The sequence below is a fragment of the Linderina pennispora genome (assembly GCF_002104995.1).
Source record: "Linderina pennispora strain ATCC 12442 chromosome Unknown DL89scaffold_11, whole genome shotgun sequence".
In the NCBI taxonomy this organism is placed as follows: domain Eukaryota; kingdom Fungi; phylum Kickxellomycota; class Kickxellomycetes; order Kickxellales; family Kickxellaceae; genus Linderina; species Linderina pennispora.
In genome coordinates this window covers 55,012-78,314 of record NW_024468259.1, presented here as the reverse complement: position 1 = coordinate 78,314, position 23,303 = coordinate 55,012, and the positions used below count along the sequence as shown (strand labels likewise).

At 49.8% G+C, this 23,303-nt stretch overlaps 12 protein-coding genes across 12 annotated transcripts; 8 read left to right on the top strand and 4 right to left on the bottom strand.

The window, feature by feature from the left end:
* Window positions 1–46: 46 nt before the first annotated feature.
* DL89DRAFT_268980 (uncharacterized protein) lies at window positions 47–728 on the bottom strand. The gene has a single exon (XM_040888104.1). The coding sequence runs from the start codon at window positions 640–642 to the stop codon at window positions 58–60; it is 585 nt and encodes a 194-aa protein (XP_040741612.1). The 5' UTR covers window positions 643–728; the 3' UTR covers window positions 47–57.
* Window positions 729–1,030: 302 nt separating this feature from the next.
* Window positions 1,031–2,957, bottom strand: DL89DRAFT_268979 (uncharacterized protein). Its single transcript, XM_040888103.1, has 2 exons — window positions 2,005–2,957; window positions 1,031–1,984 (listed from the first exon to the last, which is right to left on the bottom strand). Exons 1-2 carry the CDS (start codon window positions 2,915–2,917, stop codon window positions 1,182–1,184), a joined length of 1,716 nt encoding a protein of 571 aa, XP_040741611.1. The 5' UTR covers window positions 2,918–2,957; the 3' UTR covers window positions 1,031–1,181.
* A 2,132-nt stretch (window positions 2,958–5,089) lies between these two features.
* On the top strand, window positions 5,090–5,789 carry DL89DRAFT_268978 (uncharacterized protein). Its single transcript, XM_040888102.1, has 2 exons — window positions 5,090–5,244; window positions 5,335–5,789. The coding sequence occupies exons 1-2, from the start codon at window positions 5,151–5,153 to the stop codon at window positions 5,595–5,597; spliced, it is 357 nt and encodes a 118-aa protein (XP_040741610.1). The 5' UTR covers window positions 5,090–5,150; the 3' UTR covers window positions 5,598–5,789.
* DL89DRAFT_268977 (60S ribosomal protein L6) lies at window positions 5,721–6,863 on the bottom strand. The gene has a single exon (XM_040888101.1). The coding sequence runs from the start codon at window positions 6,545–6,547 to the stop codon at window positions 5,834–5,836; it is 714 nt and encodes a 237-aa protein (XP_040741609.1). The 5' UTR covers window positions 6,548–6,863; the 3' UTR covers window positions 5,721–5,833.
* Window positions 6,864–7,258: 395 nt separating this feature from the next.
* On the top strand, window positions 7,259–8,620 carry DL89DRAFT_259021 (eukaryotic translation initiation factor 3, subunit 6; the record flags this gene model as incomplete). Its single annotated transcript, XM_040885648.1, has 1 exon — window positions 7,259–8,620. The coding sequence occupies one exon, from the start codon at window positions 7,259–7,261 to the stop codon at window positions 8,618–8,620; it is 1,362 nt and encodes a 453-aa protein (XP_040741608.1).
* DL89DRAFT_268975 (RBP11-like subunits of RNA polymerase) lies at window positions 8,544–9,221 on the bottom strand. The gene has a single exon (XM_040888100.1). The coding sequence runs from the start codon at window positions 9,147–9,149 to the stop codon at window positions 8,772–8,774; it is 378 nt and encodes a 125-aa protein (XP_040741607.1). The 5' UTR covers window positions 9,150–9,221; the 3' UTR covers window positions 8,544–8,771.
* Window positions 9,222–9,454: 233 nt separating this feature from the next.
* On the top strand, window positions 9,455–9,843 carry DL89DRAFT_268974 (uncharacterized protein). Its single transcript, XM_040888099.1, has one exon. The coding sequence runs from the start codon at window positions 9,518–9,520 to the stop codon at window positions 9,728–9,730; it is 213 nt and encodes a 70-aa protein (XP_040741606.1). The 5' UTR covers window positions 9,455–9,517; the 3' UTR covers window positions 9,731–9,843.
* A 589-nt stretch (window positions 9,844–10,432) lies between these two features.
* On the top strand, window positions 10,433–12,391 carry DL89DRAFT_268971 (NCA2-domain-containing protein). The gene has a single exon (XM_040888098.1). It carries the CDS (start codon window positions 10,486–10,488, stop codon window positions 12,046–12,048), a length of 1,563 nt encoding a protein of 520 aa, XP_040741605.1. The 5' UTR covers window positions 10,433–10,485; the 3' UTR covers window positions 12,049–12,391.
* Window positions 12,392–12,530: 139 nt separating this feature from the next.
* Window positions 12,531–14,795, top strand: DL89DRAFT_268970 (uncharacterized protein). Its single transcript, XM_040888097.1, has one exon. It carries the CDS (start codon window positions 12,599–12,601, stop codon window positions 14,723–14,725), a length of 2,127 nt encoding a protein of 708 aa, XP_040741604.1. The 5' UTR covers window positions 12,531–12,598; the 3' UTR covers window positions 14,726–14,795.
* Window positions 14,796–17,639: 2,844 nt separating this feature from the next.
* On the top strand, window positions 17,640–19,908 carry DL89DRAFT_268968 (uncharacterized protein). Its single transcript, XM_040888096.1, has 2 exons — window positions 17,640–18,949; window positions 18,981–19,908. Exons 1-2 carry the CDS (start codon window positions 17,711–17,713, stop codon window positions 19,836–19,838), a joined length of 2,097 nt encoding a protein of 698 aa, XP_040741603.1. The 5' UTR covers window positions 17,640–17,710; the 3' UTR covers window positions 19,839–19,908.
* A 1,047-nt stretch (window positions 19,909–20,955) lies between these two features.
* DL89DRAFT_268965 (uncharacterized protein) lies at window positions 20,956–22,025 on the top strand. Its single transcript, XM_040888095.1, has 5 exons — window positions 20,956–21,107; window positions 21,154–21,238; window positions 21,276–21,406; window positions 21,456–21,672; window positions 21,710–22,025. The coding sequence occupies exons 1-5, from the start codon at window positions 21,076–21,078 to the stop codon at window positions 21,992–21,994; spliced, it is 750 nt and encodes a 249-aa protein (XP_040741602.1). The 5' UTR covers window positions 20,956–21,075; the 3' UTR covers window positions 21,995–22,025.
* Window positions 22,026–22,396: 371 nt separating this feature from the next.
* Window positions 22,397–23,271, top strand: DL89DRAFT_268964 (Gar1-domain-containing protein). Its single transcript, XM_040888094.1, has one exon. It carries the CDS (start codon window positions 22,481–22,483, stop codon window positions 23,126–23,128), a length of 648 nt encoding a protein of 215 aa, XP_040741601.1. The 5' UTR covers window positions 22,397–22,480; the 3' UTR covers window positions 23,129–23,271.
* The last annotated feature ends 32 nt before the right edge of the window (window positions 23,272–23,303 follow it).

The window sequence follows — 23,303 nt, the reverse complement described above, 5'->3', positions numbered from 1 at the left end:
CTGTGCTATAATGCTATACAGCCACTTGTCATGTAGACAGGAGACACGACCCCAGTTTTAGTCAGCATCTACTATATGGAGGATGGCTGGGTTGCCCGACTCCTTTGACCATAGCTCGATACGGTCAAACTGCGTGCCAACATAGACAGAGAAGTTACCCTCCTCATCTGCATTCAGGCAAGCCGGGGTGATATCGACTGCAGTCATGTTGGTGTTTGCCGGCACAGTAACCGAGGCAATCTGAGCACCTGCATCAGGGGCATTGTTGCCAGTGATAGTAGCCTCATCCCAGTCTGACGACACTGCCTGCCAGAAATTCACAGTGACATTGGACTTCAAAGGAATGACGAAGCCAGGAAGCGAGAGGTGGCATGCGCGAACCTGCGATTTCTCAACCGGCAGCGTGAACCCGATAATCATGCGGATGTATGCAAGTCCACCAGTGTTGGCTACTAGCGTCTTGCGAAGACCCTGGGCACATTCGTTGCAGTTGCTGTTGGGGCAGTCTGGGCAGGACGCGGTCGAGCGCACGATGGTTGCGTCTTTGGTTGCTTGCGTGTAATGTGTCAAGGCTGGCTGTGCACAGACCAGAAGGAGAGCTAGCAGCGACAGCTGGACGATGATGTTGTTGAACAGACGCATCCTTGGTAATGTTGATAAAAAACAACTAGCCTGAGGTTGCGAAACCAAGAATCGAAAGGTGTAGGAAATGCTGCTTTCTTGTGCGGGTCGCTGGCATTTATACACGTCAACAACATCCTATGTGCAAGTATTTGCACGCTCCAGTTCGCACGAGGGTCTTCAGCCTTTGTCACCCTGGAAAAAGGCCATTGAGGGTATGTATGAGTGCATGGACCTCCGAATGGGCGCAAGACGCCCTGCATATGGTGATTTCATGATTCTTGCGAGGAATTAACACTTTGCATACAGACAGTCTACAAAACGAGACATCCACTCCAAGCATAGCCCATATACCCCCATTCAGGATACTCCAGGTAGAAATAAAAGAAAAGGTTATAAGAATTGAAATGGCACCAACAAGTAGACAAAGGATTATGTTTTAGTCGCACAGTTTTACACTATCAACCCGAGCTGTGTCGAGTAGTATATACAGCTATCTTCGGTAGTTAAAAGGCATGCACAAGCTGACCATTTTCTCATCCGCTCCATATCTAGCCGCTCTATTCTCCAACAAGTGCAACTCTCATGCATCGAATTCTGTCGTCTCCATCGCCATCAAAGTTGCTGTGCTCCTTGGCCTCCTCCAATGCCGCCATAATTGCTGTGTCGCGCTTCTCATTGAGACTGTGGACCTCGATGCGTCCGATAGACTTGAATATACTAGCCAGTAGCAGGATGTGCTGCGCAGCACGCGGTCGTGTGGTGAAAACAAACGTGCTGATTCCCAGTGTCCTGAGCTTGGAGCTACTTTGTGATACGTTCTTTTCTTGGAACGCCTTGATTTCGGCGTCGGAAATGTCACCTCGCTCGTTCACGTCATTGCTGGTCTTTAGAGAGAGAGTCAGTGCCCGTAATTCTGGGAACCTATTGATCAGTTGGATCGCTTCGGCAATGGTAGTCCGAGAGCCACCCAGGCTCAGTTTCTTCAGATGCTTGCACCGATACAGGCCAGCAACTGCAGTGCTGGGACTGGAGATGGCTGTATCGAAAACGACCTTCTCGAGAACAGGGCTGAGTGATAGCACACGGGGGAGTTCGGACGATGGGTCAGCAATCGAGATATGGCTAGAGTCCTGAGACCATGACAGGTTGACGTGGCGCAGATTTGGGAACGAGCCAGCATCAAACACACCGTCCTCGACAAACTGGTTATAAAAGTGGTCACTGAAATTAACCTCCATCACCTCAACAGTGGGCTGGATCCAACGAAGCACATGGCTGGTGGTGAATGGGTATATATCCCTGCATATGAGCCGCCGCAGCTCCGGGAAGGGGTTGATCTGGAGAGTGTAGCTGTTTTCCCCTGTCTCCAGTAGCGTCTACCTGACGTTTTGAGCGTACGTAGCTTTGAGTACACCACAGGCAATCCGTCCACTGGACCCTTGAACAGTTTACTAAATTGTTCATAGTCTGAGGTATCTACAGTCAGTGTCTCTAGACGGTCTGCAAAGCGAATAGCTAGCTCAGGAATTCCGTTGCTAGCGCTATTACTCAGGCTAACGTGCATGTACTTGACATTGGGTGCTAGCTCACCTCCCAAAGTGGTATACGACAGTTCGCCTCCAAGAACGCTCAGATACTGGGCTGATGGCGCAGCACTCAGCAACGCTGACAGAATAGCGTTGTTCAGAGGCTGGTTGTTGAATCTAGAGTGGTGCACACCAGAATACACCACCGAAATGATGTTTGGCATCGCCTCCTTCAGCAGCTCGCCAATACGCCTAGAATTTTGAGTGACCTCTTTCTCCATGTTCGTTTGCTCCTGTTGGTCAGCCATGGGCTGTCCCATCATAAAAAAGTGCTGCTGTCCGGGTTCATGGGCAATTGAAACACGGAGAGATACTGTCTGAACACCCTTGAGCTTGCCCTTGCATAGGCTGAGCAGTGAGCTGATCGTCGAGTATGCCATGCCGTCTGCGATGTCCCCGATAGTGGACTCAAGCTGCAAATGACGAACATGGTGTTCGAGCCCGACAGTAATGATGTCTCCAAGAGGCTGCGCGTACTCAGGACCGTTCTGGCGGTTTGGGAGGTTTGAATTGACGAAGATGCTAGCGGACTCGCCGATGAAGTTACTAGCGACACGTCGCCATTCACGGCAAATTCCCATCAGCGGGTACAGAGTATGCGGCACAGCAAGCGGTTTGGCGTCAGTCCGGAGCTCAGTTTTCGATTTGTCCTGTCCGATAGTGTACGAGACGATGGCGTCAATAACGTGCGGCGGGAGGTTATCCATGGTGATAGTTTTTTGTGGGAATAACTCGATAGGAAAAAAGAATGATGAAGTTCTGATGAGGTTAAGTTTGGGAGTATCGTCTTGAGCTTTTATATCTGCTGGGAGAAGCGGTCTGGCTGCGCAAATGGGCTGACAAGAAGTTCACAAAATGTGGAATGTTCTTGGGAGAAATTGCTGAGTGCCAAAAGTAGGAATCCTCCTTGCAGATCATTGCGGATTTGCTGGTAATTCGGACAAGGGATTAGATTTGAGCGATGGCCAGCTTGAGTCGAGTGTCCGCAGCTTGGGCAATGCAACCAGCAAGAGAACGTATTGCAGTCAGCACACTAGGATATCTGAGGGTCACAGTATATGCACGCCTTGTAGCAAGGTGGTCCAGTTATGTAGTCAGAATCACCCCCATGCTGTGTATTGCAGTTGTCCAAATAGTGATTCCATGCGGAATAAATAGGGATAATTCAAACAACCCTAGAAGATAGTGCATGCCATGAACCACCGCTACCCACGAACTCCAGAAAATATCAGCTGTAGGACAGCTGCTGTTTGGTTTCAGTCGGCCTTTGCTAAAGCAATGGTGACCCAGCTGCAACCCTTTGGATTCATCCGAACAGTGGCTGTGAACGACTCTGAGGGTGCACACCATTGAATGATGGCTCCCTCTGTAGGTACAATATGCCGTAACATGCTTGGAGATGTTGTTTTGAGCTGCATACTTCCCAGACAACTGCAGGGATGCACGGCAGCTTGGCTTTTGTGGCAGCAAAGAAAACTTCCTGTAGAGTAGCTTGGAAAGCCGCGTGTACTTTACCGGCGACGCACCTGTACACTAAATGATAGAGAATTAGGTCCATGATAGTCTGTGCCAGCGTGTTGAGTAGTTTGGACATTTGGGATAGGCATTCATCATTGACGTCGTGAAGTATGCGTTTGCTTTCAGGGTCGTAGGGCTCCTTGTCTAAAAGGTCTCTTGGGTTGCAGTAAATATTAAGCATTTTCCGCTTTGGTAGTTGTTAAAGAAGACTGAATATGTATGCCCCTGCTGCTATTTCTACCTGTATGCAAAGAATCCTGAGACAAGCCAATTGAATTTTAAGTGAAATTGGAAAGGGCTCTTCAAAGCAATGTAGCAATATAGTCCCTGAATGAATACTATACGCTTGATTTATTGAGGCACATGAAGGTTGTTCCGACATGTATGCAACTGGAGGGAGAAACTCGAGCCAGATTTCCTTACAGTGCATCAGAATTGATCGATCCACTTGATGGACTATGTCAGTTGGTATCGAAATGGATAGATAAGTGAAAGATGTTGACGAAAAGAGCAGGGTTATGTCATAGTACATGTTGTGAGCACAAGAAAGATCATGCAGGAGTAGTTTAGGAAATTGCACTTGCATGGGCTGTTGGCAAATAATTTTAGTGAATGTTGACTACGGATAGGCAGAATAGTAGCTATTTTCTGATTCTGGAAGCATATTAAACTCCCGTCCGTGGTGGAAAAGTAATGCCAAATAGAAATCGAGCTCACATTTTTAACATGAGGAATCCAAGGGATAAAGCTGGAATGGGGGAACACCATCAAGAGTATGGATGTATTGGGCGCCGACTGAAGCACATCTGTAATTTGGTGGAAATGGTGTAGTCATTTATCGGAATCCAAATGAAATATCCAAACATGAGATGGTAGAAGGTAACTTTTCCCTCAGTCGGCCATAAAATGGCAACTTGTGAGTAATAGGATATTTGGAACTGGGGGTTATGTGCGTTTATAGTCACTATTGAAGCTACCCATGCATCTTACATTAGATATGGTAGGAATGATGAATTCGCAATCCTAGTCAATGGTGTCAGTCTCCCTTTTGTTTGACATTCTACAGTCTCAGACAGTTTCTTATTACAAGCTGCAACAAGCTGCATACACGCTGAGCCATTACAGGTTGTCAGCCCACCTACTACGTACTTGCTTAGCTGGGCATAGCAGACCTGGGTACAGCAAAGTCGCCGCTATCTGGTGTAGCCACAGAATGAATCGAATCCTGGCAGACAAAAAAAACAAGCACTCCAGCCACTGGTTAATCCAGCCTTTCCAGTAAAAATCCCAGATCAGCGACAAAAAAGTATTAGCTGATAAAGCGTTGGACTCACTTTGCTTCGCCAATTTGAAATTGTCGACCAGCTCTTATTGCAATCGTTCTCCTCCGTTCTCAATTTCACACCACCACAAATTGCTATAATGTTCAGGTCGCTACTTACGCGCAGCAGCCAGTTCTCCCGATCGGCCACACCGCAGCGCGTCTTGGGCCGTGCATTTGAGAGCACCATTGCAGGTAACAAGCTTGGGCGAGTAAATGACAGGAATCTGTGGCCAGACACCTGCCCGATCCACTGAGCTGATCTCTTGTGCGTTTCCCCTGTAGAGCAAAAGCTGGTCACATACCCGTACTTTATCAACCGCACGCGCTTCCAGACGCTGCCCGTGTACACAGATATCCGCAACGCAGGAACGCGCACGCTGACGCTGGTGCGGCGCATTGACGGCGATGTCGAGGCCCTGCGTAAGGACCTGGCGGCTGCGCTGGAGGACAACACGATCGAGATCAGAAAGGTGTCGCGGCAGATCGTGATCCGCGGCAACCGCATCAGCGAGGTGCGGGAATGGCTGACCAAGAAGGGATTCTAAAAGCCGTAGCGCGCTATGGTTACCGAGCCCTGAATTCTATAGCGAAAAATAAAACCTAGTCATGGACGTTTCTGTTGTAGACCGCGGTCTAGCAAGCAACATGTCATCATCGCCACTGCAGACATTTCCCTTGAAGCAGCCGGAGAAGCACATATCACGTACACCTCGCGATTTCAGATTCTTTCAATAAACCAAAAAAGAAACGACGAGTCAATATGGATTTTTGGTTGCTATGTTTAGAACTTGAGGGAGTGGGGAGCCTGGCCCTTGGTGAGGGAGAAGGTCGAGGCGAGGTACGAAGCCAGGAACGGGACCTTGGCGACGGCGGCGACGACGGCCTTGTCAGCCTCCTTCTGGTCAGCGACCTTGTGAGCGGGGGCCTCCTTCTTGGTGGCGGACTTGCCGAAGAACTCCTCCTCAGTGCCCTTGAGCTTGGCCTCCTCCTCGCGCTTGAAGTAGGCATCGTCGAACTTGGCATCGACCGAGACACCCGACAGATCGACCTTGGTCGAGGTGGCGATCACGTACGCCTGGTTGACGCGGCGCAGAGGGACACCGTTGATCTTGAAGGGACCGGTGACCAGGAGGAGACCGGAGCTGAGCTGCTTCAGGAAGACAACACGCTTACCACGGAAACGGCCGGCCAGGAGGATCAGGACGGTACCGGGGGTGATCGACTTGCGCAGGCCCTGGGTGCGCTGGGTCTTGCGGCCAGCCTTGGGCTGGGGCACGACGTTAGCGGGGTGCAGAGCGCTGTGCTTGGCGGTCAGGGCAGCAACGAGGTCGCCCTTCTTGGCGCGGGTGACCTTCTTAGCCTTAGCCGGGGCCTCCTCAGCCTTGGGCTGGGCGGTCTTGGCGATCTTGTAAGCAGCGCGCTTCGAGAACACCTTCGAGCGCGAAAGGCGGCTAATGCCGGGAGCCAGCTGGTTCTTGCGAGCGGTCTGGGCCATTGTTACTAACCTATTTGTCGAGAGTGCATGCAGTAGGGGGTGGGTGCATTCGTTGTGCATTAGCGAGGGTTCTTCTTCCAGCACCGACAGGGTACAGACTCAGGGTGGGCGCATTTGCGCAAGCTTCCGGTGCCGATTCCGCAAATGTGCGCCATTGGGTAGGGGTCCACTTCTGCATTCTCCGAATTTCGCGTCCGTCACGCTCTGTATCCTTCGTTCCGCAAAAACCGACCGCATCCATCGATCCGCATCCATTCCCCGAAATCGACACCGCGGCCCAGCACACTTTGTATAAACTTACCAAAATCGTTTGAAGTTTGATTGAAAAGGCGGTAACCCGTACTCTGCTGTGGGCCGGTCGCGATATTGGCGGGCTGTCTGCATCACCTCGAATAATTGATTCGAGGTTGTGATTCGCCCGGTGATCTCCTGCGGTAATCATTGAAGATCAGATCATCACACCATTTTTCCCCAAGCCTGCAAGAAAATAGGCGAAGAAAAACTTGCATTGAGGCAGCGAGCAGGGGGTGAAGGCTCGCCAATTCGGCTTTTATTCTCTTCTTTTTCACACCCTCTTTTTCCCCCCCACCCATTTTTCTTCTCCATCTCGTCTACCATTCGAGGAGATTAGTCATAGCCACCGGCCGACTACTTTAAATTTTGCCAGAAAATCCCGAAAAAGAGGAGGGTAGCACCGTGAAAGAATACAGAATGGCTGATTTCGATTTGACTCTGCGCATGATCCCATCGCTGGATCGCCAGCTCGTGTTCCCCCTGCTCGAGTTTGTGTCCATTAAGAATGTGTACAAGGAGGAGGACCTGCTCAAGGCCAAGTTCGAGCTCCTGTCCAACACCAACATGGTTGACTTTACCGGTCAGCTGTACCAGCAGATTCACGACACCGATGAGTTGCCGGCGGAGTTTGCTGAGCGGCGCGAGGCTGTGATCAAGAAGCTCGAGGAGAGCGAGCAGAAGACGGAGCACATTCGCGAGGTCATCGAGAACCCCGAGGTCGCCAGTGCGCTGCGCCAGGACAAGCTGCAGAACATGAAGCTGCTGCGCGAGAACTACCAGTGCACGCCCGAGATGGTGCAGGAGCTGTACAACTACGGCCAGCTGCAGTACAGCTGCGGCAACTACGGTGGATCGGCGGATATGCTGTTCCACTTCAGCATTCTGTCGACGGACCCGGAGCTGACGCTGTCTGCCATGTGGGGCAAGCTCGCATCGGAGATTCTGCTTGGTAACTGGGAGGTTGCGTACGAGGACATGAGCAAGCTCAAGGAGACGATCGACAAGACGCACTTCAAGACGCCGACGGAGCAGCTGCAGCAGCGCACGTGGCTGCTGCACTGGTCGCTGTTTGTGTTCTTCAACCACCCGAAGGGCCGCGATGGCATCGTCGACACATTCCTGCTGCCGCAGTACCTGAGCACGATCCAGAACGCGTGCCCGTGGATCCTGCGCTACCTGACTGCCGCCATTGTCACAAACCGCAAGCGCCGCAACATGATCAAGGAGCTGGCCAAGATCATCGAGCAGGAGTCGTACATGTACCGCGATCCGATCACCGAGTTCGTCGAGGCCCTGTACGTGGACTTTGACTTCGACAAGGCTGCGTCCAAGCTCGAGGAGTGCGAGGAGGTGCTGGAGAAGGATTTCTTCCTGACCGGCGCCGTCGACGACTTTGTCGAGAACGCGCGCTACTTCCTGGCCGAGGTGTACTGCCGCATCCACAAGCGCATTGACATGGCTGGCCTGACCAAGAAGCTCAATATGAAGCAGGAGGAGGGCGAGAAGTGGATTGTCAAGCTCATCCGTGAGACACGCATGGACGCCAAGGTGGACTTCAAGGATAACACCGTTATCATGAACCCGAGCTACAACCCGATCTACCAGCAGGTGATTGAGCGCACAAAGGCCCTGGTGTTCCGGTCGCAGGTGCTCAACGGCGCCATCGACAAGCGCGGTAGCTCTGCCGCCAAGAAGGGTGAGCAGAAGCAGCAGAAGCAGCAGCAGCAGCAAAACTCCAAGAAGCGGGCGACCGAGTCGGCCCCCATCGCTGCCCAGTAGAGAGCGCGAATCCAAGTAGTTTATCCCAACCCCCTCGCCATCTCGCTTGAACACAAAAGAAATATTACTCAAATTTTTGTCGCCTTCATACATTACGCTACGTGTGCTTTTTATCTTTTCTGCTGTTTATTCTCTACATCCCGGAGCGGTTCTAGTTGGTGCGGGCATAGTTGTTTTCGGCCACACGCTGCTGGAACCGCGCCTTGATGAACTGGCTAACAGACTTCAGATCGTCAATGCCCTTGTCCATGGTCTGGACAGCATCGGTCTTGTCCGTGGTCTGGATGCGCACGTTCATCTTGGCCTCCGAGGGGTGCGGGATCGAGTAGCCACAAAAGTCGACCTGGCTGTTCTGCATAATGGCCCACCGCAGCGCGTTGCCCAGCGTGTGGTCCTCCTCCTTGACACAGAAGGTCGCGGATGTCAGGTCCTGGCTGGCACCCGGCAGAATCTCGAGCTTGTCTTCGGGCACTTCCAGCAGCGCAATGTAGTTCTTAGGCTCCTCCTGTGGTGTAGCGTCGACGTCCATGATTGTGATTTATACAAAGAGAAAGGGAAGCAAATTGAAGCGAACAAGAGCTGCAGAAGCGAAAATAAAAAATAAAAAATTTATAAAGCCAGGCAGAGGTTTTTTTTTCCAATGTTTCTAATGAACTGAGCCGATCAGGCCGAGTCGCAGCTGAGCTGGGTTGGAAAAGATTTTATTTGCAAAAATGATCTAGAACTAAACAGATGTGTGCTTGGGCGGAGCAGCTTACCTAGAGAAAGGATCGGGATGTTGTCAGTACGTTGGATCCAGATGGCAATTGCACGCGCTTTCGCGTAGTTTTGGTCAGTTAATGGCGGTTAAGCCGGTTGCTCTGCATTACACGGCACCTCTGCCGATTCAGAATTAGCATGGAAAGTTTGGATCATCAGCCCAGGGTGTGCGAAGCGCGCAGGTGGATATCGGGGATTCGTTACCTTTTAGAAATGCAGCATTGTTATTGTACAAATGAGTTGGAGAAAGCAGGCTACAGCGGTCCTGGCACCGGCGGATCGAAATCTAAGCGAGAGCAAGAAAGCCTGGTTATTAGTAAATACGGCCTCGTCTTTCTCATCTTCATCTGACACGAGCTGCTGGGTTCGTGCATGTTTTGATCAGTAGGGTATTTGTGTTTGGCTAAATACGCATGTTATCGACATTGACAGTCTCCGCCTGGGGCGGCGTCGTTCATCATATCACAACATGGAACAGGGGGAACAGGTGGGCGGAATATACCCCAGAGATACGTACCAGCACAGGGACAGCATTGAGTAGATGAAAAAGCGACTGAAAAATTTTAGTACAGAGAAGAGGTGCTCGGCTGCTGGAAACCTGAAGCTGGCGCTTTAAATGAGTGGAGAATTTTTTCACGCGCCGACTTAAAGCAGCGAGCCGGAGCCGCGGCTCGTCTTGGCAACTATCGGACCTGCATCGCTGTCCTTGGGCCTTGGGCTTTTCCCTCTTTCTCGCCATTCACCTTTATCTTCTGCTGTATTGAAAAGGAACTATGGACTTTGTCGACGAGCACTACTCGGGAGTGTTCAGGGCGCTAGCACACCGACACCATGAGTTGGGCGAGAGGGCCAGCAGCCACACCAAACTGGCTGGCCGGGCATTCGACCTGACAACACAGCTGCTCGGTACACCGCAGACTGCCTTGCCCGACGAAAGCACAGCTGCAGTCATCACCAATGATAATAAGGAAGAAGGCATGGGCGACCAGGCGCAGACCAGCAGGCGGCCAACCATCGCCAGCGCAATCAAAGACCTGGAGCTCATCGTCAGCACAGCATCGGAGAGCATCAGCATAGCGAGCAAGACTGATTCTGAGCTGGTGCTGATGAGCGCTGTTGCAGCGATCCATGCCCACACCATCGAGCAACTGCTCTCTGCAGTCCTGCCTCTGTCAATCGACATGGACTACTGGGCGGCGCAGGACAGCGGCGCCATATCTCTGGCCTTGTACTTTGTCGAGTCTTTGCCAGCGCGCGCCTACGTCTGTATCACAAAAGCTGCCGCTGCAATGATCGAGTTCGCGATGCGCGATAACGTCAGCCTAAGACAGGTTGCAGAAGAGCTGTACAACTTCCTGTCCACCAGGCTCCTGTTCCCTGATCTGCCGCTTGTCCGCAACAGCTCGTTGGCGAGGCTGCCGCAGGTGCCCGAGAAAGTCAATATTCTGAGCCTGACCCGGCGCGAGGTGCGCGGCAAGCTGCGCGGTCTGGAACTGGCACGTAACAGTCTGGCACTGCAGATCGGGCAGCTGTCACAGGCGTCTGCGGTTGACAACCAGACGGCCATCTCAGTTACCGGGCTGGTGGAGCAGATCGCTGATATCATCAATTCGGCTGACAGATCCAGGTCAGAGCCCATCTCGGTCCAGGGTGATGCAGATCTTGCCACATTGGCTGCAAGCACGCTGGACATGGCCAGACGCATCAACAGCCTGTCATCCAGCCAACTGCACAAGATCAAAGCATACAGACGCCCGTCACTGTTCACACGAGCGTGGCTCCCCGGAATAGTAGTCCTTTGCAGCGTACGGTACTTGTCGCAGTATATTTCAGGACGCAGCGAGGACATCGCCAACTGGGCGAAGGACAGCCTGACAACTATGTGCAACTATGTGTCGCAGTACATCATACAGCCGCTCCGAAGCGGCTACGAGACCATCCGTTACGGCAAGCACACTTACAGCGTCACCACCGAGGAATCACTGGTGTCAGACTTCCAGTCGCTGGAGGACATGGTTGTGCGATTTGCCTCCCGTTTCGGCAATTCCGATGCTACGGCTATCCGCCAGCGTGTAATGGGGGGTGACCTGTCTGACGTCATGAGTGTCTATGCGCGCGAGATGCAGCAGCCATTCCGCAATGTTCTGTTTGGCGACCTCGTGCAGGCCATGCTGATACAGGTGCAAAAAGTCAAAGTCGACGTGGGCCAGACCATGGCAGCGCTTGACAAGCTGCTCAAATCCAACGAGCTCAACTTTTTGCTGCTCTCGACGGTGCCAGCCACCCTGACGCTGTACTCTGCAGCCAGCTGGGTCAGCAGCCTGCTGTCGCGCTGGATCAGCGGCGCCAGCCGGCATGCGGTTGCATCGATCCAGGTCTCCATGCGCGACATTGACCGACTGCTTAACATCGATGAGTCGAAGCCTGTGCCGCCGGCCGTGCAGGGCCAGCTAATCTGCCTCACACTTGATTTGCGCCGCCAAGCCCTGGCATTGCCGAATGCCGCAGCCCCTGGCGTCCTGAGGCTCGGTCACAATTGGCTGCCAGCTCCCCCCAGAGCGCGCTCGATGTTCCTGCAGGATGTTAGGGACCTTGAGAGTGCCAGGCTGTCTGGGCGCCAGAAGCGCCAAGTCATCGAGCGCATGCATCGCACATTCCGTTTCCTCTAGACCCATCGCCTATAAATATGCGCTTGTGTGACGAGGCCGTGGTCCGCTAATGTTGTGTGGAGAGGAGGCACTGAACTCTCGTAAACCGGGGCCAATAGATGCCAGGCCGGCAATCCTTCCTCTTAAAAAAAAAACTTGCTCTTAGCCTATGTGCATAATCGCATAAACATTGACCGTTAAGCATAGGCGAGAAACTGGCTGAGGCTCATAGGCTCCACGCCCAGACACACTGGTTCTTTTTGCCGTTTTTTTTTTTTTTTCGCTTGACTGGACTACAGACCGGATAGAGCAGAGGCGACAAAAGGTGGTTGTTAGTGGCAGTGGACCAGCTGCAATCAGTGCACGAAGCCAGGGATCGGCGTTGGTTTTTTTTTGATTGCTTTGCAGAAAATTCCAATAAACTGTTTCCCCATTTGCAAGGCCACTTTTAATCCCCAGAACTACAGTTATAAACCAGAGGTGCCCCCGCTCGCCCTCCCCCCTTCCACCTACAAACAGCTCCTTTTTCTGCACTTTTACGCTAACGCCTGTTCCACCTTCAGACCATATCATGAAATTTACGCAGCACGATGTGCACCAGCGGTTACCGTTATATCGTGCAGACAGCTATGACTGGGACAAGCCTAAATACACCCATGTCATCTCGACTGACCAAAGCCGGTGGCGACTATCAGTCCGATCTGTACCGAAACCCGTGGGCCTTGCTCTCTTGCTATTCATCGGCACTGTTTCGTATCTTATGTCGCTCCAAGGCGACAACCTCCTGTACATCAACGAGCACTTGGGAATCATGGGCGCTGAACTTGTGGTGTCAGTAGCGTGTATGACTACCATTACCGTCATGCTTTACGCGAGCCGCATGCGCAGAAGTATGCGACGGGTGACATTTCTGGCGATGCTTGGCACAATGGTTGTGCTGTATTGCTACGACCACGGCGAGCGCTTCGAAAAGCACGGATTCTACAACCTCCTGGTGTTTTTGGCAATCTATGTGCCATTGAACATAGCCATTGCAGTATTCTACATACTGTGGTGCAAGATTGAGAACTTCCTCGTGTACTTTGCTGTTGCATCCATTATTGCTGGAATATCGGCAGGTATATCCTTGGTGCACTACAGACGCGTGTTTGACCAAGGTGTGCTGGGTCGATTCCAGTATATCCCCGGCGAGTGCCAATGGGTCGGCACTAACATCCCTTATATTGACCTGCTGCCTGCCGGTGCACAAAACTTTTGGGCTGGGTCATCAAAGTGTGCGAAGGAAAAGCTACAGATCCGCGCGCACATTGACGAAACCGGCACTCTGCACGTGGACTGTGGACATGAGGATAAGATCTATGTCGACGTGCTTCCCGATACACGCCTGTGGCCGATGAAGGACAAGGATCTATGGAATGGCTACAACCGCAATGTCCTGAATGCAACCCGGCGCATGCCCTACACCAGTGCACCCTTCATGGTACCGCACGGCATCCAGTCGGTTGTTGTCCGGTGCGGATCAAGCAGCAGTGTTGTGACTCGAGTGAGCCCGCCCGCGCGCAGCCTCCCTCAATACGTCCCGCCTGCGGACTCGGATACCCGCAGAGACCGGAGCACTAATGACGACGACTGGTTTGATGTGAGCCAGATTGCGCACACACGGAGACAGCGCCCGAATGTTATTTTCCTGATGCTCGATGCTGTGTCCCGTCGCATGTTTTTCCGTCGCCTGCCACGCACTGCACGTGTCCTGCGCACCTTGGACCGCCCCGGAACCTCGCGCCTTTTCGAGCTATATCGCTATCATTCAGTCGGATTCAGCACGGATAACAACACCAAAGCTATGTACACGGGCGAAATCTACCCATCAAAAGAAAAGCAGCTGCCGATCTGGGCATATTATCGCGACCGCGGATATGTGACAGCCCGTGTTGAGACTGGCTGTGACGACTGGCCGCAGGAATATCTAGCCGACAAGTTCGATCCGCAAACATTTGCGTTCTCCGACCGCAGTTTGGACTACGAGCTGACATCGCCGTTCTGCCTGCCTGAAGTATACCCGGAAACCGGCAATGCGTTTGGGAATTTCAAAGGAACGCACTCGATCACTGCACGGTGCTTGTACGGAAGGTATTTGCATGAATATGCGCTCGACTACATCCGCAAGCTGAAGCGTGATATTCGCGCGAGCAGGCGTGATGGAAAGCCATATATGATCACTGCTGCATTCATGGAGGGACACGAGGGCACTAGCGAGGTCCTTGCCACGATGGATCATGCACTGTCGGAGTTTATCGAGGGCATGCGCAATAGCGGCGAATTGGAGGACACTGTGTTTATTCTCGGTGCAGACCATGGTCTCCACATGGGACTAAACTTTGCCTTCACGCAGAACGGACGGATCGAGCACCAGAACCCGCTCTTTGCCATGTCGATGCCTGAGTACCTGTACCAGTTTGCTAATGCATACCAAGAGCACACAGGTGGCGGTCTGTCGCCATTCAAGGCGAACGAGCAGCGGCTGATGACTCCATTTGAAACGCATCATACGTTCCGCGCGTTGGCGGACTGGCCGAAATTCAATATTGACGACTGGAAGCGATCGCTATTTTCAGCACAAAAGGCTGGTCGTACATGCGAGGAGGCTGGTATCGGCGCCAGCTATTGTATGTGCAAGGTCCCAGAGAGCCGGAATTAGCCGCATTCACACTACGAGAATCCACACTGCTATTCTCTCTTAAAATACACTTCATGCTGCATCCATCCAGCGTCGTGTTACTTATTGTTGTGCACCCGTCGCGGCTGTCCCTGACGTCGACATGTCAGCCAAGTCAGGTGACCGCAAGCCAGGCGTCAACAAGAGCCCCGTTATAGTCTACACTATGGAGCTAACGTCTAGACTGATGTATTGCACAAACGGCCGCATTGAAAACACCTCTACGCAACACGTCTATTCACTTTTCTCTATTTTATTCAGTTTGTGGAGAGGTTTTTAAAGGCGATAATTAAAACTTAACTAACATAGCAAGCTCATCAACTATAAATATGCGCTTATGTGATGAGGCCATGGTCCATTAATGTGGTGTGGAGAGGAGGCACTGGATTCTCTTGAACCTGAAGCCAATAGGCGCCAGGCTGACAATTCTTGCTCTATTTTTCTAAATAAAAAGCCGCGACAACGATTGCAGCTTAATGCATCCCACTTTGCAAGATGCGATTAGGCACTCCCCCTTGGTAATTCCCTATTGCTAATCCCATAATTAAATATTGATTGATTGATTTTATGCAGCTGCTTTGCGGTTTGGAAGTCATGTGATAATTGTAAACCATCTAACCACGTTTCGCATATATATTTCTTCACTCTAATTATCTCCTACATTCTGCTTTAGATATTCTTATTACCTTAATAAGAAGGCATATTTTCTTATTAGGGGCTATTCACAGTTACTAAACTACCTAATGTGTATTCATATCTTCTATAATTTATTGCTCTTATATTATTTAGGTACTTCTATGAAACTCCTTCTGTATCCTAAAAATTCAGTTAATATAATTAGCATACTTATACTGAGATATAGGGTTAGTTAAAAGAAATATACTAAAAATTTTAGGATATAAAAGGAGTTTCATAGAAGTACCTAAATAATATTCAAATAAGAAATTATAGAAGAGTTAAATATATATTAAAGTGGTCATTTATAGAAATATAAAATTTAGTAAATTATAATTTTGTTTGTTAGATAATTAAGTAATTATTTTTAGAATAGTTATTTGCTACTAGATGTTTATAGTATAGATATTAGTTATTATTGTATCTAGAATGTTTAAATGCTTAAAAATGATTATAAAGATATAATTTTTTATTTTACCTAAGGAGGTTATTCATAGTTACTAAACTAGGTATTTAATATTTAATATTTAAAACTTCATATTCCTTTGTTATTATTACACTTCTCTGAAACCCCTATCAGCATCCTAAAAAATTTCAGTTGATTTCTAGTAACCCAGCCTCTATCTCAGTAGAAGCATATTAATTATATATCTACTGAAATTTTTTAGGATACCAATAGGGGTTTTGTAGAAGTATAAAAAAAATAAAAGAGCAAATAGCTTTAGAAGGTTAAAATATTTATTTCCTAGTTTAGTAACTATAGGAGATCAGTCAGAAGTTGTTAGCTATTTAATAATTATTAATATTTTTATTGTTTTCTTATTCAGATGCCAAATATGATGCTTCTATGAAACCCCCTTCAGCATCCTGAAAAATTTCAGTTGATTTCTCGGGATACAGCCTCTATCTCAGTAGAAGCATATTAATTGTGTATCAACTGAAATTTTTCAGGATGCCAAAGGGGTTTCATAGAAGCACCATATTTGGCATCTTTGTTTATTTGTTAATCTAGTTGCTAGAATCTTTTTGGCCATTACAAAACATTCTATATTTTAAAATATTTATCTACTACTAGTAATTGATTTATTATTTGTTAAATGGTTGTTCTGATAATAGATATTTAGTTTCTTTAAACTTTTATATTTATGAATGGCCTCTATAAATGACCTCCTATATTCACTAAAACTTTTCTAAGATACTGATAGCAGTTTAGGTGAAAATTTTATTTCACTGAAATTATTAGTAGTTTCAATATGCATAAATAATTGTTATGCAGATAAGTAACTTTGAATGACCTCCTATATCCATACTCTGTATCAATAACTACATAGGCTGGCACTAGCTCTGCAATGTTCATCTAACTCTAAGCTACTAGCTGATATCATATTTTATTTTTTTTATTTAATTTTTAGTGAATATAAATACAATGTTATAGCATAGAGATACAAGTGCTTCTAGAGCTCAAAAGAGGGTTGGATTGAAGATACTTGAAATACTAGCTAAAAATGAAATAGTTAAAGAAGAAGAAAGAATTGATATGCTACAAGGCAATTGACTCAACAAAATATAAAACTATTGGTGATCTAAGAATAAATCTATCATACAATACCTTATAGCTGAAGTGAATTTATTGACCTCAATTTATGAGCTGCTGCAAAGTATAAGCTGCTACAAAATTAAGGTGCTGGTGCTGAGCCTTCCTATAGAGTAGATGTTAATATAGGCAACCTAAGACTGTAAATAATACTAGCTTAATTGTGATCACATTAATAGTAAAATATAGTAAAATATTTTATTTTAAAGCGTAACACGCAGACAGACAGATAAACTAGTTTGAATAGGCACTCTGCGACGCTGGTTGGCAAGGGAGTACCTAAAAACTCGCTTATAATGGTCGACGTTTATATGTTTGTGCATACATGCTAAACATTGGCAAGAAACTGACTGAGGCTCATAGGCCCCACGCTCAGACACGTTGGTTCTTTTTGCCGTTTTTTTTCGCTTGACTGGACTACAGACCGGATAGAGCAGAGGCGACAAAAGGTGATTGTTAGTGGCAGCGGGCTAGCTACAATCAGCTCACTATACTAGGGATGGGCGCTGATTTTTTTTGATTGTTTTGCAGGGCATTCCAAGCTAATAACCTGTTCCCAATTTCCACGGCCACTTTCCATCTCCAAACACTCGGCTATAAACCAGAGGAAACTCCGCACGCCCTCTCCTTTTCCACCTACGAACAGCTCCTTTTTCTGCACTTTTACGCTAACGCCTGTTCCACCTTCAGACGATACCATGGCATTTACGCGGCACAATATTCACCAGCGCTTACCGTTATATCGTGCAGACAGCTATGACTGGGACAAGCCTAAATACACCCATGTCATCTCGACTGACCAAAGCCGGTGGCGACTATCAGTCCGATCTGTACCGAAACCCGTGGGCCTTGCTCTCTTGCTATTCATCGGCACTGTTTCGTATCTTATGTCGCTCCAAGGCGACAACCTCCTGTACATCAACGAGCACTTGGGAATCATGGGCGCTGAACTTGTGGTGTCAGTAGCGTGTATGACTACCATTACCGTCATGCTTTACGCGAGCCGCATGCGCAGAAGTATGCGACGGGTGACATTTCTGGCGATGCTTGGCACAATGGTTGTGCTGTATTGCTACGACCACGGCGAGCGCTTCGAAAAGCACGGATTCTACAACCTCCTGGTGTTTTTGGCAATCTATGTGCCATTGAACATAGCCATTGCAGTATTCTACATACTGTGGTGCAAGATTGAGAACTTCCTCGTGTACTTTGCTGTTGCATCCATTATTGCTGGAATATCGGCAGGTATATCCTTGGTGCACTACAGACGCGTGTTTGACCAAGGTGTGCTGGGTCGATTCCAGTATATCCCCGGCGAGTGCCAATGGGTCGGCACTAACATCCCTTATATTGACCTGCTGCCTGCCGGTGCACAAAACTTTTGGGCTGGGTCATCAAAGTGTGCGAAGGAAAAGCTGCAGATCCGCGCGCACATTGACGAAACCGGCACTCTGCACGTGGACTGTGGACATGAGGATAAGATCTATGTCGACGTGCTTCCCGATACACGCCTGTGGCCGATGAAGGACAAGGATCTATGGAATGGCTACAACCGCAATGTCCTGAATGCAACCCGGCGCATGCCCTACACCAGTGCACCCTTCATGGTACCGCACGGCATCCAGTCGGTTGTTGTCCGGTGCGGATCAAGCAGCAGTGTTGTGACTCGAGTGAGCCCGCCCGCGCGCAGCCTCCCTCAATACGTCCCGCCTGCGGACTCGGATACCCGCAGAGACCGGAGCACTAATGACGACGACTGGTTTGATGTGAGCCAGATTGCGCACACACGGAGACAGCGCCCGAATGTTATTTTCCTGATGCTCGATGCTGTGTCTCATCGCATGTTTTTCCGTCGCCTGCCACGCACTGCACGTGTCCTGCGCACCTTGGACCGCCCCGGAACCTCGCGCCTTTTCGAGCTATATCGCTATCATTCAGTCGGATTCAGCACGGATAACAACACCAAAGCCTATGTTCGCTGGCGAAATCTACCCATCAAAAGAAAAGCAGCTGCCGATTTGGGCATATTATCGCGACCGCGGATATGTGACAGCCCGTGTTGAGACTGGCTGCGAAGACTGGCCGCAGGAATATCTAGCCGACAAGTTCGATCCGCAAACATTTGCGTTCTCCGACCGCAGTTTGGACTACGAGCTGACGTCGCCGTTCTGCCTGCCCGAAGTATACCCGGAAACCGGCAATGCGTTTGGGAATTTCAAGGGAACGCACTCGATCACTGCACGGTGCTTGTACGGAAGGTATTTGCATGAATATGCGCTCGACTACATCCGCAAGCTGAAGCGTGATATTCGCGCGAGCAGGCGTGATGGAAAGCCATATATGATCACTGCTGCATTCATGGAGGGACACGAGGGCACTAGCGAGGTCCTTGCCACGATGGATCATGCACTGTCGGAGTTTATCGAAGGCATGCGCAATAGCGGCGAATTGGAGGACACTGTGTTTATTCTCGGTGCAGACCATGGTCTCCACATGGGACTAAACTTTGTTTTTACGCAGAACGGACGGATCGAGCACCAGAACCCGCTCTTTGCCATGTCGATGCCTGAGTACCTGTACCAGTTTGCTAATGCATACCAAGAGCACACAGGTGATGGTCTGTCGCCATTCAAGGCGAACGAGCAGCGGCTGATGACTCCATTTGAAACACATTATACGTTCCGCGCGTTGGCGGACTGGCCGAAATTCAATATTGACGACTGGAAGCGATCGCTATTTTCGGCACAAAAGGCTGGTCGTACATGCGAGGAGGCTGGTATCGGCGCCAGCTATTGTATGTGCAAGGTTCCAGAGAGCCGGAATTAGCCGCGTTCACACTACCAGAATCCACGCTGCTATTCTCTCTTAAAATACACTTCATGCTGCATCCATCCAGCGTCATATTACCTACAACTGCGTTGCTTCAAGTGTCTATTGTTGGGACACAGACTATCTATGGCGAGTGTAACACAGAGCACAAGTGGCTCAAAGGCATTATTTACCGATCCGCCTTTCACTCAGCACACAAGATGTTCTTTTCTCAGTGATACCTGCCGCTGATAGCGCCGATACCAACAGCTTGACTAGTGGGTGCATGCTGCTAAGTAATGTCGACAATGTCCCGCAGCTGGAGCGTGCCTATTGAGATTCAATAAAAATATTTTTGCGCCATGTAGTGGCTGTCTCATATTGTCGTTTTCGACAATCCACGGATTGTCGATATTGAACAAATATTATTGTCGAAATGAATTGCGGCTCTATTTACACCTCATTCTGCATACCAATGGCCAACATTGAGCCGACTATTCTTTTATGTAACCTGCGGAAGGTCCTAGTCTCTTGCCACACCGTGATAATGGATATTTTCCATTATGTTCAACGTAAAATTGCCGGTACAACATAATGCGACAAAGTCAGTGAGAAGCTTTTTCACAATCAGCCAATATGGAATATTCGGTCCATATGCAACAAAGGAAGAATGGTCTACAATTATTATTGCCTGTTTGGGCAGTGACTGCTGGATGACTTTATGAGTATGCAGCAGCCTTCCACTGATATGCATATATAGCTTGACCGAGTATATCCCATCCAGAGAGAGATCTGCCAGTTGACCTGCGTCTCAACAGTATTTCCATTCGTAAAACTACGGGCAAATAGTTATACAGTTCACATTTTTTCTTCTTTTCATTTCCAACCACCATTTCTTTATACTTTTGCTATTACGGCTTTTATTTATCATTTCTGCTATCCTTTCGTTTTGATAATGTCTACGACTATGGTTCTCGATGGTGCTGGTGGGCCCTCGCTGGATGAGCATGCTATACGCACTATTAGACAGTTGAATCTGGCATCGACTGTAATATCGGCATTGACATTTGTGGGGGCTCTGTGCACCAACATCCACCTTAGTAAATCGCAGGCCGACAGTCTCCGGTGCCGGGTTGTCAGCGTCCTGTCGCTGTCGTCCCTCAGCTACGCAGCCAGCCAGCTTGCACTCGCGCATACAAGCGATGCTGCCACGGCTAGCCTGCTGATAGCGCGGTTCCCTATATTTGTGGCAACCATGAGCCTGGTGCTCAACGCGCTGCTGGTGCTGTGCGCGGTTGGCCTGGATTCGGTTCGTGCGCTACGGGCTACGTAGCTTTGGGTTGGCGCGGCGGCTCAGTGACTACTATGAAATTGCATGTTTTCTGATCGCCCTGGTGGTGACCCACCCAGTCCTGTACGTGTTTGACTCAGCGGAGTTTCGCGGCGCCAGCGTAGGTGGTCGAGACCACATATGCAAAGTTCTCTGCTACCGTTTGGCTGACCGAGGGTATATGGATTATGTTCTCGCTGGTCCTGACAGTCATGTCGGTGGGGTTTTCGCTGGTCAAGGCGCGCAAGATGGCGAAGTACTCAGCCAGCAGCCCGACTGCCTCGATGGTGTCGGATGCTGGGCAGTGCAGCGAGCATTCGCGGTCGCATGTGGCTTGCCACCTGCTATACAATGATTCCTGCTCTACTGGCTTGGAAGCTGGCTTTCCGTCTGGGCGGATCGCAGTCTGCTTGGCTGTTCGAGGCACTCTGCATTGCCGAGTCGCTGCAGCCAATTTTCGTTCTGCCAATATTCGTGTGTGACGTCTGCCTGAATGTCGCCCATCCGCCTGAGTGGCTCACAGTACGTTCACAGATCAGTTCACCCTCGTTCAGCGCAGTTTGACAAGATGGGCATGCGCGACCGCGTGTTTACAAGCTGGTCGAAGATCGGATCGCAGGTGCAGGGTGCCTGCGGGCTGTACCACCAGCAGTGGCAGGCGGATTGTGCGCCATCGGATGACGATATCAAGCAGTGGATGCAGGATATTCGGCAGTGCCATATCCGCTCCGATGCTAGCTACTACGACGACTATAGTCCGTACATAAGCATATATAATATTGGGCCGCACCCCAACTACGATAGCGACAATGACTCGGTAGTTTTCCATCCACTTCCTAGGTGATGTTATGTCTAAAGTTTGTTTTAGTTTCAGCCATGTATCAGTTTTGTCAACATGTTATATTCGACTCATTGCAGATGAGGCATGTAGCCATATACATGTTGTGGCTGCTGCTGTGTACATGCGCGATATGCTGGCGAGCTGCACCGAGCCGAGTTGCATTGGAAGGACGACAAGGCAAGCCGCCAAACCCGGCCCAATAGTGATTGAGGGATATGCTGGCTACAACATCACGTGATAAAACCTCTGTGCTGGTCCCGCTTGATATAATTCTCATACGCCTGGATCAAAAATTTTTTTGGACCACAGTGAATCAAAGCACGAATATTTTTTTATTTCTCGCTCTGCGTTCTTTCTACATTAAAAGCTGACGCTCAATTTCCCTCCTACTTTATATTCACCTTACTAGCTGTTTGCACGCCAGCCAAACTAGGAGCCCCTTGGGAAGAAACGACAGCGGACTATATATATAAAGCAGCACACATAGAAATGTCTTCGAGAGGCGGATTCAGCAGGGGCGGAGGACGTGGTGGGTTCGGCGGAGGCCGCGGCGGTTTTGGAGGCCGCGGTGGAGGACGTGGCGGGTTCGGCGGACACGCCTCGTATGGACCGCCCGACGCAGTGTTCGAGATGGGCAGCTACATGCATGCGTGCGAGGGCGAGATGGTGTGCAAGTCCACGAACACCAAGGTTCCGTACTTTAACGCGCCGATCTACCTTGAGAACAAGACGCAGATTGGCAAGGTGGACGAGATTCTGGGGCCGATCAACGAGGTGTATTTCACGGTCAAGCTGCAGGAGGGCGTGGTTGCCGATTCGTTCAAGAAGGACGACAAGGTGTTTATTGCTGGTGACAAGCTTCTGCCGCTTGACCGGTTCCTGCCCAAGCCGAAGCCGGTTGGCGGTAAGGTTAAGAAGAAGGCGGCCGGCGGACGCGGCGGTGCCCAGGGTGGACGCGGCGGACGCGGCGGTGCTCGTGGTGGGTTTAGCGGCCGTGGCGGAGGCCGTGGCGGCTTCAGCCGGGGCGGAGGTCGTGGTGGATTTGGTGGAGGCCGCGGTGGATTTGGTGGAGGCCGTGGCGGATTTGGCGGCCGTGGTGGATTCGGCGGCCGTGGCCGTGGACGTGGTGGCTACTAAGGTTGCCTTATATGCTTCCTTTCATTTCCTTTTCACTCTCTTGGGCAGCTTGCCAACCAAAAAAAACATGAAGTTATCCGACATGTCAGCAGCAACGTCGTAAAGATTGGGAGTGGTCATTTGAAGGAAATGTTTTGTATATCGACCTTGGATATGATGTAGCGCAACTTGCAAA

What these genes read in the sequence shown, in the direction of transcription:
- DL89DRAFT_268978 (XM_040888102.1), top strand. Translation starts at nt 5,151, where the DNA reads ATGTTCAGGTCGCTACTTACGCGCAGCAGCCAGTTCTCCCGATCGGCC. An exon ending in ATTTGAGAGCACCATTGCAG is followed by an intron (nt 5,245 to 5,334) that starts GTAACAAGCTTG and finishes TTTCCCCTGTAG; the next exon opens with AGCAAAAGCTGGTCACATAC.
- DL89DRAFT_268968 (XM_040888096.1), top strand. Translation starts at nt 17,711, where the DNA reads ATGGCATTTACGCGGCACAATATTCACCAGCGCTTACCGTTATATCGT. An exon ending in AGCTATATCGCTATCATTCA is followed by an intron (nt 18,950 to 18,980) that starts GTCGGATTCAGC and finishes ACAACACCAAAG; the next exon opens with CCTATGTTCGCTGGCGAAAT.
- DL89DRAFT_268971 (XM_040888098.1), top strand. Translation starts at nt 10,486, where the DNA reads ATGAGCGCTGTTGCAGCGATCCATGCCCACACCATCGAGCAACTGCTC.
- DL89DRAFT_268964 (XM_040888094.1), top strand. Translation starts at nt 22,481, where the DNA reads ATGTCTTCGAGAGGCGGATTCAGCAGGGGCGGAGGACGTGGTGGGTTC.
- DL89DRAFT_268980 (XM_040888104.1), bottom strand. Translation starts at nt 642, where the DNA reads ATGCGTCTGTTCAACAACATCATCGTCCAGCTGTCGCTGCTAGCTCTC.
- DL89DRAFT_268979 (XM_040888103.1), bottom strand. Translation starts at nt 2,917, where the DNA reads ATGGATAACCTCCCGCCGCACGTTATTGACGCCATCGTCTCGTACACT.
- DL89DRAFT_268970 (XM_040888097.1), top strand. Translation starts at nt 12,599, where the DNA reads ATGAAATTTACGCAGCACGATGTGCACCAGCGGTTACCGTTATATCGT.
- DL89DRAFT_268974 (XM_040888099.1), top strand. Translation starts at nt 9,518, where the DNA reads ATGGAAAGTTTGGATCATCAGCCCAGGGTGTGCGAAGCGCGCAGGTGG.
- DL89DRAFT_268975 (XM_040888100.1), bottom strand. Translation starts at nt 9,149, where the DNA reads ATGGACGTCGACGCTACACCACAGGAGGAGCCTAAGAACTACATTGCG.
- DL89DRAFT_268977 (XM_040888101.1), bottom strand. Translation starts at nt 6,547, where the DNA reads ATGGCCCAGACCGCTCGCAAGAACCAGCTGGCTCCCGGCATTAGCCGC.
- DL89DRAFT_268965 (XM_040888095.1), top strand. Translation starts at nt 21,076, where the DNA reads ATGAGCCTGGTGCTCAACGCGCTGCTGGTGCT. An exon ending in AAGGCGCGCAAGATGGCGAA is followed by an intron (nt 21,407 to 21,455) that starts GTACTCAGCCAG and finishes GATGCTGGGCAG; the next exon opens with TGCAGCGAGCATTCGCGGTC. An exon ending in ATCCGCCTGAGTGGCTCACA is followed by an intron (nt 21,673 to 21,709) that starts GTACGTTCACAG and finishes CGTTCAGCGCAG; the next exon opens with TTTGACAAGATGGGCATGCG.